At 33.6% G+C, this 14042-nt stretch overlaps 1 protein-coding gene across 5 annotated transcripts in view; it reads right to left on the minus strand.

Moving 5' to 3' along the window:
* Positions 1-14042, minus strand: part of LOC128156485 (uncharacterized) — a 91489-nt gene that overhangs the window by 40236 nt on the left and 37211 nt on the right. For all 5 annotated transcript variants that reach the window (XM_052818656.1, XM_052818661.1, XM_052818657.1 and 2 more), the window contains 11 exons: positions 13387-13977; positions 12373-12444; positions 10731-11297; positions 9501-10106; positions 9362-9412; positions 8681-9271; positions 7722-7793; positions 3884-4450; positions 2660-3265; positions 2522-2572; positions 1841-2431 (listed from right to left, as the gene is read on the minus strand). In XM_052818656.1, the coding sequence (XP_052674616.1) occupies positions 1841-2431; positions 2522-2572; positions 2660-3265; positions 3884-4450; positions 7722-7793; positions 8681-9271; positions 9362-9412; positions 9501-10106; positions 10731-11297; positions 12373-12444; positions 13387-13977 (4365 nt within the window). The remainder of the gene's footprint in view (positions 1-1840; positions 2432-2521; positions 2573-2659; positions 3266-3883; positions 4451-7721; positions 7794-8680; positions 9272-9361; positions 9413-9500; positions 10107-10730; positions 11298-12372; positions 12445-13386; positions 13978-14042) is intronic.

The following is a 14042-nucleotide window of genomic DNA, read 5'->3' on the forward strand; positions in this document are numbered from 1 at the left end:
GCTCGATGAACAATAAAATGCAAAGGGCAAGTATACAAAAAATATTTAATAAAATTTACATTAAGCACTTCCGTTTGTCTGTTTCCTGTCCCGAGACAAAAAAACCTTATTTCGATGAGATCTCAAAAACGGTGACGACTTGAACAATAAAACTTTTTGGGATGATAAACCTATTTATGTACATGTGTATACACTATTCTGTTTTGTTCGGCGTAACTTCCGGTCGTCACCGGAAGTAATTCAAAAATAACTACTTTTACGCATTTAATTCTTTTGCCATAAAATAGATATATAAGTATAAATCTATACATAGGTTATCAATGCAATGTTATATCAACAAAAAAATTCTACTTCCGGTGAGATATCTCAAATATCTCAGGTAGCTTTTTTGAAACACATTTTGTACAAACGAGTTCTCAGAATCTATAAGTGATCAAAGCACAAAACGTTCATGGATGATAGACATTTTATTGAAAATATGTTAAACCGGTTTCATTTTGTCTTCCGTCACTTCCGGTCCACACAAGAAGAGTTCAAACAAATGGAACTTTTTATCAGTTTAACTGTTTTTCTTTGATATTTGTAGTGAGCTCGATGAACAATAACGTACAAAAGGCAAGTATACAAGAAACATCTAATACAATTTACATTGAACACTTCCGTTTGTCCGTTTCCTGTCCCGAGACAAAAAACCTTATTTCGACGAGATCTCATAAACGGTGTCGACTTGAACAATCAAACTTTGTGGAATGATAGACCTATATATTTACATGATTTTAAACTATTTTATTTTGTTCGGCGTAACTTTCAGTCGTCACCGGAAGCACTACAAATAATATGTTTTTTCTTTCTTTATTTCTTTTACATGGAATGAATATATCAGTATACAATCTTAGATGTGTCATCTTTATAATGTTAAATTTTCAAATAACTGTTACTTCCGGTGAGATATCTCAAATATCTCTATGTAGCTTTCCTTTTTACAAATTTGATCCCCGCAAGATTTTTGTCACTGTAAGTGATTGAGACACAAAGCTTTCATGAATGATAGACATTTGATTGATGATATGTTCAGCAGGTTTTATTTTGTCAACTGCCACTTCCGGTTTTCACCGGAAGTATTCAAATCAATCATATTTTTAACAAGTTTAACTGAATTTTGTGGGTGTTTCATCTAGCCTGATAAAGAGTGATGTACGTTAAGCAAATGTACGAAAAATACCAGCTTTTTTATTAATCACTTCTGTTCGCCCGTTTCCAGTCTCCAGACAAAAACTTTTATTTCAAAGAAATTTCAGACTTGGCAGAAACGTTTGAGGAAAGATTTACTTATGATTGTACAAATGTTTAACCTGTTTTTTTTTAGTTCGGCATACCTTCCAGTCGTCACAGAGAGTCTTCAAAAATTTATTTCCTTTTCAATCTCGTTGTTTTATATGGAAGTAACGTCTGGATATATCATTTACAATAATTATCATATCAACTATTTTCTCTATGTAAGAGAAGCAATGTCTACGGTTAAATTGATTCATTTATATCAAAACGGAAGACCTTTTTGTTGCTTTTGCAACAAAAGTCTAGTTTTTTTTAATTATTTGTAACTGAAGATTTTCTCTACTGCAATAAAATTTATATTTGTTCATGCTTCCCTCACACTTTAGCTCGAAAAATCTTATTTAGTCAAGGTAATGTCATCAATCATCATAAAGCAAAAATTATCCTCACTTTTTGTTAACCCACTGGTTTTTCTCATGACTAAGTCTTGACAATAACCCATCATTTTGATCAGAACACCTCACCGACAAATTGATAATAATTGCATTTCTTAATAAAATCTTACTAAGTCCAAGAATGTTACTCGTTGATTCATCGATAGGGCGGTCGCCTTCTCTGGTATTGATGAGATGACGATAAATTCTAAGTGGGTGAGTTGATGTTTCGTCTATTTCTGTTGTATCATCTAAATCAAACCCAACAGTATATAGATTTATATTTTCTTTTTCAGCCTCCTCTGCTTCGTTCCAGGTGGCGTATATGTCATCACTTCGCTCATTGGCAGTCATAAGGAATATAAGATTCCTTGCAAAGTCTCGATCTCCGTTTCTGTCGTTGAACATTCTTCGTCTGACCATTCGGATGGCACTTGCTGCATCGGACGAAGTGTCTCTTCTGAAAGGAATTCTGTCCACCGCAGACAAGACATCATATTTGTCATCGTATCTGTTCAAATCCCATTGTTTGTTATTAGAAGATCCATATTGCATGAGTCCTACCCGGTATTCCTTATCGTCAATGCTAAACTTGTTCACGAGTGATTTTGTGTACTTTTTCATGGAGTCAAATGTTTCTGGAGCAACATTTGAATCCATCATAATAACAACATCATATCCAGAGTCGCGCAGAGGCGTCGTGGTTGTAGTTGTTGTTGTAGCTAAAATGTAAATACGAGATTATTTCTTTCATCAATTTAATTGTTAATTTACTAGTTATATTTTTGTATAGCTCTGAAACTGATGCTTACTAGTTGTTGTTGGGTATGGTCGACCTCTCTCTGGTCTTACAATGTCATCAACTGTGAAATATAGAGGATAAAGTATGAACATTCTGAAAAAACAATAACGTCTTTATATCTTATTATAAGATTAAAAAAAATACGCACTTGTTTTGACAAGATCCGTTGGCACTTCATTTAGATCCTTTTTCCTATTCACAAGATAACGGTATGTACTCAAAGGATGCGTGGATACCTCGTCGATTTCAAACGTGTCGTTTAGATAAAATCCAACCGTATACAAGTTGATTTGATCCCTTTCCGCTTTTTCAGCAGCTCTGAAAGCTTCATAAGGGTTGGCACTTTGGTCCACTCCGGTAAATAATACAATGAGATTCCTAGCAAAGTCTCTATCACCATTTCTATCAGTAAACATAGTCTGTCGAACGTCATCAATGGCGTCATCAAGATTGCTCTCACCTGGCCTGTATGCTATTTGTTTAATTTCTCGTACAACGTCATTTTTCATTGGTAGTCCGTTCAGTTGCGCAATCTCATCGGCATTACTACTGTATCGCATGAGACCAATTTGATATTCCTTGTCATCGATGCTGAGCCCCTCAGCAACATTGGCTGCAAAGTCTTTCATTTGATTAAAAACGCGTTCCTCTGGTACAGACGAATCGAACATGAAGATGACATCATAACCAGAATCACGTTGTTTAGTAGTTGTTGTAGTTGGCAATGTTGTTGTAATCGGTAACGTTGTCTTTACTTTTTAAAAAGAAAACAAAAATAAAAATAAAGGACACGAATATGTGCTTGAAGGTGTATGCTTGTATAATTGGCTTCTTAGATTGATAACTCGACAGCGGGAACAAATTAAAAGTTCAGTATTATTTTACCAGAAGTTTATGGGTAAACTATTCATGTACTAATTGCATGATTTTTAAATGTGCACGAATAAATGTTGAAATAATATTTGTTATATAATGATATTATCATACCATTTTCCGAAACCAATTAATAATACAGAATTTTGTAAAGACTGAGGATATATGTAATTTTGTATACATATACCATTTGACAGAAGTCTTTGAAAGATCAAGAAAATTAAAAAAGAATTACTTTTGACAATGCAACAGAGCATGGATTTCATTTTACATACACATCTTTATACACATTGAATATCTTTTAAAAAATGTTAATTTTTTTAGTTGTAAATTAATCATATATCAACTTATTATTTAAAGAAACAACAGCAACGAATGTAACAAAATTGTTTTACGACGGACTGTTTTAAATTAAGTAAAGAAAAGTGAAAGAAACACGTGAGTTGCAACATAATGTAGATTAAAAGCTTTTCTTGTGAAAACATATATATATGTTTACCTGAACAAGTCGCTGCAAAGATTTTTTCATCAAGACCTTCCAGTTCATCAAATGTGTTTACTGCAAAAACATTTGTACTTGCAGGTTCGCTGGCTATTCCATTCACCTCCTTCAAGTCTTTGAGGCCAATTCCAACGGCATATATATGGATATCCTTTTCTTTCGCTACATCAGCCTCGGGAATTGTTCTTCGGTAGTTGATATTGGATACACCGTCTGTCATAATGATGCAGATATTAGGGACTCCAGGTCTGTCACCGTTAGCTTCATTAAACAACTCCTCATGCATTGTCTGCAGACCATCGGCAGTATTTGTACTTCCGTATCTCCATGGTATTGCATTTACAGCATTGAACACGTCTGCCTTGGTGCTATAAGAGTTGAGTTTGAATTCAACCGTGACTTTAGTGCTGTACGACAAGAGACCTACTCGAACATCTCCACTGTCAATGTTGGCACCATGAAGGAACTTTGTCACAAAGCTTTTCATTTTGTCGTAGTTATCATTGCCAACGCTTGTGGACGAATCCAACACAAATACTATGTCCACCTGAGCAAAACATTGGTCTGTAATAAAAACAAGGTAATCGTAGTTTTAATTGAAAACATGTTTAATTGATTCCTTTAAAAAGTTTAATCTGTTTAAGAAATAATTCCCCAATATCATTTGTGGAATAAGTTGCTCAAGTGCTTGGTTGATAGATACAACTTCAGCTTAAAGCCGCATGGGATTTAACTTTTACTTACTTACATAACAAGCATCCATTTAAATATAACTGTAAGTCACAACATAAGGCTGACACTTTTTACCATTAAGTAAAAAAAATACCAATGTCGGTAATGGCTACAGTTTCTAGTGTTAAATATTTTTTTATGAACCAATGCAATTAAATTGTATGTCAAATGGAGCCCTGTCGTAGCAACGGAACTCTTGTTTTTCTGAATAAAACATTTAACAATTCTAATAAAAGCATTCAATTGTGCCCTTATTTTGCTCTAAAGATGGCTAGAATAACGATAAACATCACAGGATGAATGACCATCTTTAAGTCCTCCTTAAAGATAGCTTAAAGGTGTTTAAAGGTAGCTTAAAGACGATCTTTAAGCCACCTTTAAGCTACCTTTAAGCTATAAGTATTGCTTAAAGGTGGCTTAAAGAAAGCGTAAAGATGGCTTAAAGGCAGCTTAAAGACCATCTTTAAGCCACCTTTAAGCCACCTTTAAGGACAACTTATAGGTCCTTAATGTCCAAACTTCTTTAAGCCACCTTTAAGCCACCTTTAAGCTACCTTTAAGCCACCTTTAAGCCATTAAAAAAAAATTAATTCAATATTGTGCTTAATTTCCAACAAAATATATTAACTTTATGAAAGAAAAGGTATTAAAACGGTTTTTGTTCTAGAAAGAAAAATGAAAAAAAAAACAAAAACAAAAACCGGCCACTGCGAGAATTGAACCCTGGACCCTTAGCTTACTAGCATCACCACACATCCTCTGCGCCACGGCAACTTACATACATATGAGCGTTTTTATATCCTATATATCAGTGGATATTGAATCACTGTATTGAATGTGTTTACTTGAAAAGATTTTGACAAACCATTCAGTTTGTAACAATCAATTATATCTTATTTATAAATTAAATAAAATAAAAATGTAAGAAAGAAAATGAAATCATTTCTTTTATTAAATGCATTGATACTATTAGGGTATTTGTTCAATTTCCCGCAATTTCCCGGTTTTCATGATCGCGGCGCCGTTCCAATATGTTTAAATATTTACATGTAATTGTATGTACATGTACATGATTTTTAAACTATCAATTCTATAACAAACAAAATTACCAATTACCGGTGACGTATTTACTGCATGTGGCAATTGCAAATGACTTGTACATACAATTGTATGATGTGCCAGGCCGGGTATATTTGACATATTTACCCTTATACATATATTTAAATAATCAACCCCTATTTATGATCACCGGTACATTAATTAATTGGCCTCAAGATTTTACTCTTACATACATGTATCGTTAATTTGTAGACGTAACATCTTTGAAACCCAGAGCTAGGAAATAATACTTTGAAAATGAATTACAAATGTAAATTAACTTTTATTCACTAGACTTATCGTATACTCGTACATACTAAGATTCAACGCCTTTAGAAACCCTGACGTGCACCTGGGCACACGACACACCTGTTGTGTATATCTTGTATATTCTGTGTTAGTTCCAGGGGTTTTCTAAAGTTGGACAAACAATAGACTTTAATTAGATATACACAAACATGCACCTGGGCACACGACACAACTGCTGTGTATATCTTGTATATTCTGTGTTAGTTCCAGGGGTTTTCTTAAGTTGGACAAACAATAGACTCTAATTAGATATACACAAACGAACAAAACTATGTCTAGACAAACAAAGCAGTAATATCCTGCCCGATATAACAAAGGCAGTTGAGAGTCTTTTCATCTTTAACATGTATCTAGCAGATCTAGAGTTAGAAATAATGAAAATTGAAAAAAAAATACAAACCTTAAACCAATTAACAAATTAAATCATGCATTTTTGGTTCATTATCTTTATTTTGTTTAATAACCGGATGAACTGAGAGAGAGAGAGAGAAAGAGAGAGAGAGAGAGAGGGAGATTGTTTTCACCGATTAATTTATAATAGGAAACAAACATACTTTAATTAGTTTTACGCACATATTAAGATACAGAGACTGCGCTCATACCGACAATAATTTTGAAACCCCCCCAAAATTATAAAGAATTTTATAACGGCAATCTGTGTCCATCAGAGCGGTGCTGATGATAGCGATCTGTGTTTAATGGAGCGACGATTAAAACCGCCTGGAACACCCCCCCCCTTCCTTGGAAATTATATTATCACTCGGATGACCCCCTCCCATCTCTATAAAAGAGCTTTTGCATTTAATATATGTTTTTATTGTTCAGCTTGATCAATATTGACTTAAAGGCCACTTAAAGACAGTGTAAAGGCAGCGTAAAGAGAGCGTAAATGCCACTTAAAGATGCTTAAAGGTGGCTTAAAGGTGGCTTAAAGGTAGCTTAAAGAAGTTTGGACATTAAGGACCTATAAGCACTTGCTTAAAGGTGACTTAAAGGCGGCTTAAAGGTTGTATAGCCTTTAAGCTCCTTTAAGTCACCTTTAAGCCACCTTTAAGGACTTGCTTAAAGATGGTTTTTCGCCCTGTGCATTTGAAAACTAATTAAGAAATAAGTAATCATGCATTATATGACAAGAAAGCTTTACCCTTACCTCCTGATATCAGAAACATATATTTCATAGTTTTACAGGGGCTCCTTGCGTATGATATTCATAAATGCGTTTAATAACCATGTACTCGATACTTAAATGCTCAAACGAAGAGGACAGGAGACATTATTATATCAAACATTTTCTCAAAATGTTTCGTAAAATGAGATCTTGAAAATACATTTTTTCCTCCTAAAGGTTCACTAATTGTCAAAAAACTTTATAATTAATTGTTCGATAAATAAAGATAAAAGTAGAAAATGAAATGGTCAACATAGTGTATGGATATTTAAGTTACTGTAGAACGATTCAGTTGTGCAAATAAAGTACATGTAGCATAAACAATAATTTGCATAGATATTGCATGTCTCTTAATTTGACACAATCTTCATATTTTTTTCAATTTACAAACTTACGCACTTTGTCTATATATTTCTAATTATAGATTAACGATTGAATTAAACTTTCACTGGCAAATAGTGAAACAGGATGAAGAATTGTAGTTTGTGGAAATATTTATGATATATTTTTATTTTAATCAGATCATACTTAAGACAGTCGTTGGAATTGGTGTAGTTGTAGGCTTTGGTCGAGATCTCGGAGGCTCTATATCTTCGTCAACTGTCAAAAGAGAAATTTGAGTTAGTATTACGACAAACTGGCTTTTGTCTTTTATCAAAGTCAAGTTTTAGTAAATAAGATCTTTGGTGCTAGATCCATGTTGCCTCATATGAATAGTAGACTTTTTTCTCCAATGATATTCAAGCAAAGCGGAAATAAATGCCACAAAACTAACTACAAAATAATTTTTATTTGTTCATTTACATTTTGAAATAAAATATCGCGTTTGTCAGCTCGGCTTTATATGTCTGTATAAATTCTTTGCTGATCAAACAATAGAAAATTAATTGCTGTTTTGCGATCAATATGCTACAGTACAATATTCGTCTTATCCCCCGCTTGGTGAACATTGTAATTTGAGGATAGCTAAATACGGCAAGGTAAGTACTGTACTTTGAGGGCAGCTAAATCATCGTATTGACAAAAAAAAGAAAAAGAAAAAAAGCAATAAATGTATGAAAGAAACATCTCATAAAACATAATGACATAGAATATCGTCTTCGAATTATTATCATTTGATCATCTGCTTGATATGATTTTAGAAACATTTGTTTGAGTTTTCAATCTGCAGGTGAATTTTGAATCCTTTTGTGACGTTAGCAATCCACTAAATAACCTAAAATACCCTTTTTTGTTAGATATAAAAAATTTGATATTTCTAACTGAAGTTTTTTATACTGTACTGAAATTTTATCTTTTCCGGCTCTCCTTTTATTTCGCTTGCAAAATCTTATTAAGTCAAGGTAATGTAATCAATCATCGTGAAGAAATTATCATCCTCACTTTTTGTTACCCCCAATTTTCTCTCATGACAAAATCTGGACCATAATTCATCATTTTGATCAGAACACCTCACTGATAATGATTGCATTTCAGTAAAATCTTACTAAGTCCAAGAATGTTACTCGTTGATTCATCGATAGGGCGGTCGCCTTCTCTAGTATTGATGAGATGACGATAAATTCTAAGTGGATGAGTTGATGTTTCGTCTATTTCTGTTGTATCATCTAAATCAAACCCAACAGTATATAGATTTATATTTTCTTTTTCAGCCTCCTCTGCTTCGTTCCAGGTGGCGTATATGTCATCACTTCGCTCATTGGCAGTCATAAGGAATATGAGATTCCTTGCAAAGTCTCGATCTCCGTTTCTGTCGTTGAACATTCTTCGTCTGACCATTCGGATGGCACTTGCTGCATCGGACGAAGTGTCTCTTCTGAAAGGAACTCTGTCGACTGCCGACAAGACACCATATTTGTCATCGTATCTGTCCAAATCCCATTGTTTGTTATTAGAAGATCCATATTGCATGAGTCCTACCCGGTATTCCTTATCGTCAATGCTAAACTTGTTCACGAGTGACTTTGTGTACTTTTTCATGGAGTCAAATGTTTCTGGAGCAACATTTGAATCCATCATAATAACAACATCATATCCAGAGTCGCGCAGAGGCGTCGTGGTTGTAGTTGTTGTTGTAGCTAAAATGTAGATACGAGATTATTTCTTTCATCAATTCAATTGTTAATTTATTAGTTATATTTTTGTATAGCTCTGAAACTGATGCTTACTAGTTGTTGTTGGGTATGGTCGACCTCTCTCTGGTCTTACAATGTCATCAACTGTGAAATATAGAGGATAAAGTATGAACATTCTGAGAAAACAATAATGTCTTTATATCTTACATTAAGATTAAAAAAAGATACGCACTTGATTTGACAAGATCCGTTGAAACTTCATTTAGATCCTTTCTCCTATTCACAAGATAACGGTATGTACTCAAAGGATGCGTGGATACCTCGTCGATTTCAAACGTGTCGTTTAGATAAAATCCAACCGTATACAAGTTGATTTGATCCCTTTCCGCTTTTTCAGCAGCTCTGAAAGCTTCATAGGGGTTGGCACTTTGGTCCACTCCGGTAAATAATACAATGAGATTCCTAGCAAAGTCTCTATCACCATTTCTGTCAGTAAACATAGTCTGTCGAACGTCATCAATGGCGTCATCAAGATTGCTCTCACCTGGCCTGTATGCTATTTGTTTAATTTCTCGTACAACGTCATTTTTCTTTGGTAGTCCGTTCAGTTGCGCAATCTCATCGGCATTACTACTGTATCGCATGAGACCAATTTGATATTCCTTGTCATCGATGCTGAGCCCCTCAGCAACATTGGCTGCAAAGTCTTTCATTTGATTAAAAACGCGTTCCTCTGGTACAGACGAATCGAACATGAAGATGACATCATAACCAGAATCACGTTGTTTAGTAGTTGTTGTAGTTGGTAATGTTGTTGTAATCGGTAACGTTGTCTTTACTTTTTAAAAAGAAAACAAAAATAAAAATAAAGGACACGAATATGTGCTTGAAGGTGTATGCTTGTATGATTGGCTTCTTAGATTGATAACTCGACAGCGGGAACAAATTAAAAGTTCAGAATTAATTTACCAGAAGTTTATGGGTAAACTATTCATGTACTAATTGCATGATTTTTAAATGTGCACGAATAAATGTTGAAATAATATTTGTTATATAATGATATTATCATACCATTTTCCGAAACCAATTATCAATACAGTATTTTGTAAAGACTGAGGATATATGTAATTTTGTATACATATACCATTTGACAGAAGTCTTTGAAAGATTAAGAAAATTAAAAAAGAATTACTTTTGACAATGCAACAGAACATGGATTTCATTTTACATACACATCTTTATACACATTGAATATATTTTTAAAAATGTTAATTTTTTTAGTTGTAAATTAATCATATATCAACTTATTATTTAAAGAAACAACAACAACGAATGTAACAATATTGTTTTACGACGGACTGTTTTAAATAAAGTAAAGAAAAGTGAAAGAAACACATGTACATGAGTTGCAACATAATGTAGATTAAAAGCTTTTCTTGTGAAAACATATATATATGTTTACCTGAACATGTCGCTGCAAAGATTTTTTCATCAAGACCTTCAAGTTCATCAAATGTGTTAACTGCAAAAACATTTGTACTTGCAGGTTCGCTGGCTATTCCATTCACCTCCTTCAAGTCTTTGAGGCCAATTCCAACGGCATATATATGGATATCCTTTTCTTTCGCTACATCAGCCTCGGGAATTGTTCTTCGGTAGTTGATATTGGATACACCGTCTGTCATAATGATGCAGATATTAGGGACTCCAGGTCTGTCACCGTTAGCTTCATTAAACAACTCTTCATGCATTGTCTGGAGACCATCGGCAGTATTTGTACTTCCGTATCTCCATGGTATTGCATTTACAGCATTGAACACGTCTGCCTTGGTGCTATAAGAGTTGAGTTTGAATTCAACCGTGACTTTAGTGCTGTACGACAGGAGACCTACACGAACATCTCCACTGTCAATGTTGGCACCATGAAGGAACTTTGTCACAAAGCTTTTCATTTTGTCGTAGTTATCATTGCCAACGCTTGTGGACGAATCCAACACAAATACTATGTCCACCTGAGCAAAACATTGGTCTGTAATAAAAACAAGGTAACCGTAGTTTTAATTGAAAACATGTTTAATTGATTCCTTTAAAAAGTTTAATCTGTTTAAGAAATAATTTCCCAATATCATTTGTGGAATAAGTTGCTCAAGTGCTTGGTTGATAGATACAACTTCAGCTTAAAGCCGCATGGTATTTAACTTTTACTTACTTACATAACAAGCATCCATTTAAATATAATTGTAAGTCACACCATAAGGCTGACACTTTTTACCATTAAGTAAAAAAAAATATCAATGTCGGTAATGGCTACAGTTTCTAGTGTTAAATATTTTTTTATGAACCAATGCAATTAAATTGTATGTCAAATGGAGCCCTGTCGTAGCAACGGAACTCTTGTTTTTCTGAATAAAACATTTAACAATTCTAATGAAAGCATTCAAGTAAGCCCTTATTTTGCTCTAAAGATGGCTAGAATAACGATAAACATTTGAAAAATAATTAAGAAATAAATAATCATGCATTATATGACAAGAAAGCTTTACCCTTAACTCCTGATATCAGGAACATATATTTCAAATTTTACTGGGGCTCCTTGCGTATGATAAACATAAATGCGTTTAATAACCATGTACTCGATACTTAAATGCTCAAACGAAGAGGACAAAATTGATAGGAGACATTATTATATTAAACATTTTCTCAAAATGTTTCGTAAAATGAGATCTTGAATATACATTTTTTTCCTCCTAAAGGTTCACTAATTGTCAAAAACTTTATAATTAATTGTTCGATAAATAAAGATAAAAGTAGAAAATGAAATGGTCAACATAGTGTATGGATATTTAAGTTACTGTCGAACGATTCAGTTGTGCAAATAAAGTACATGTAGCATAAACAATAATTTGCATAGATATTGCATGTCTCTTAATTTGACACATATCTTCATATTTTTTTCAATTTACAAACTTACGCACTTTGTCTATATATTTCTAATTATAGATTAACGATTGAATTAAACTTTCACTGACAAGTAGTGAAACAGGATGAAGAATTGTAGTTTGTGGAAATATTTATGATATATTTTTATTTTAATCAGATCATACTTAAGACAGTCGTTGGAATTGGTGTAGTTGTAGGCTTTGGTCGAGATCTCGGAGGCTCTATATCTTCGTCAACTGTCAAAAGAGAAATTTGAGTTAGCATTACGACAAACTGGCTTTTGTCTTTTATCAAAGTCAAGTTTTAGTAAATAAGATCTTTGGTGCTAGATCCATGTTGCCTCATATGAATATTAGACTTTTTTCTCCAATGACATTCAAGCAAAGCGGAAATAAATGCCACAAAACTATCTACAAAATAATTTTTATTTGTTCATTTATATTTTGAAATAAAATATCGCGTTTGTCAGCTCGGCTTTATATGTCTGTATAAATTCTTTGCTGATCAAACAATAGAAAATTAATTGCTGTTTTGCGATCAATATGCTACAGTACAATATTCGTCTTATCCCCCGCTTGGTGAACATTGTAATTTGAGGATAGCTAAATACGGCAAGGTAAGTACTGTACTTTGAGGGCAGCTAAATCATCGTATTGACAAAAAGAAAAAAGAAAAAGAAAAAAAGCAATAAATGTATGAAAAAAACATCTCATAAAACATAATGACATAGAATAGCGTCTTCGAATTATTATCATTTGATTACTAATTTTTGCACAAAGTCTATTAAAGCTTCCTCAAATAATTCATATTTTGCTGCTTAATATGATTTTAGAAACATTTGTTTGAGTTTTCAATCTGCAGGTGAATTTTGAATCCTTTTGTGACGTTAGCAATCCACTAAATAACCTAAAATACTTTTTTTTTTGTCGGATATAAAAAATTTGATATTTCTAACTGAAGTTTTTATACTGTACTGAAATTTTATCTTTTCCGGCTCTCCTTTTATTTCGCTTGCAAAATCTTATTAAGTCAAGGTAATGTAATCAATCATCGTGATGAAATTATCATCCTCACTTTTTGTTACCCCCAATTTTCTCTCATGACAAAATCTGGACCATAATTCATCATTTTGATCAGAACACCTCACTGATAATGATTGCATTTAAGTAAAATCTTACTAAGTCCAAGAATGTTACTCGTTGATTCATCGATAGGGCGGTCGCCTTCTCTAGTATTGATGAGATGACGATAAATTCTAAGTGGATGAGTTGATGTTTCGTCTATTTCTGTTGTATCATCTAAATCAAACCCAACAGTATATAGATTTATATTTTCTTTTTCAGCCTCCTCTGCTTCGTTCCAGGTGGCGTATATGTCATCACTTCGCTCATTGGCAGTCATAAGGAATATGAGATTCCTTGCAAAGTCTCGATCTCCGTTTCTGTCGTTGAACATTCTTCGTCTGACCATTCGGATGGCACTTGCTGCATCGGACGAAGTGTCTCTTCTGAAAGGAACTCTGTCGACTGCCGACAAGACACCATATTTGTCATCGTATCTGTCCAAATCCCATTGTTTGTTATTAGAAGATCCATATTGCATGAGTCCTACCCGGTATTCCTTATCGTCAATGCTAAACTTGTTCACGAGCGACTTTGTGTACTTTTTCATGGAGTCAAATGTTTCTGGAGCAACATTTGAATCCATCATAATAACAACATCATATCCAGAGTCGCGCAGAGGCGTCGTGGTTGTAGTTGTTGTTGTAGCTAAAATGTAGATACGAGATTATTTCTTTCATCAATTCAATTGTTAATTTATTAGTTATATTTTT

The sequence above is a fragment of the Crassostrea angulata genome, chromosome 7 (assembly GCF_025612915.1).
Source record: "Crassostrea angulata isolate pt1a10 chromosome 7, ASM2561291v2, whole genome shotgun sequence".
Lineage (NCBI taxonomy): Eukaryota > Metazoa > Mollusca > Bivalvia > Ostreida > Ostreidae > Magallana > Magallana angulata.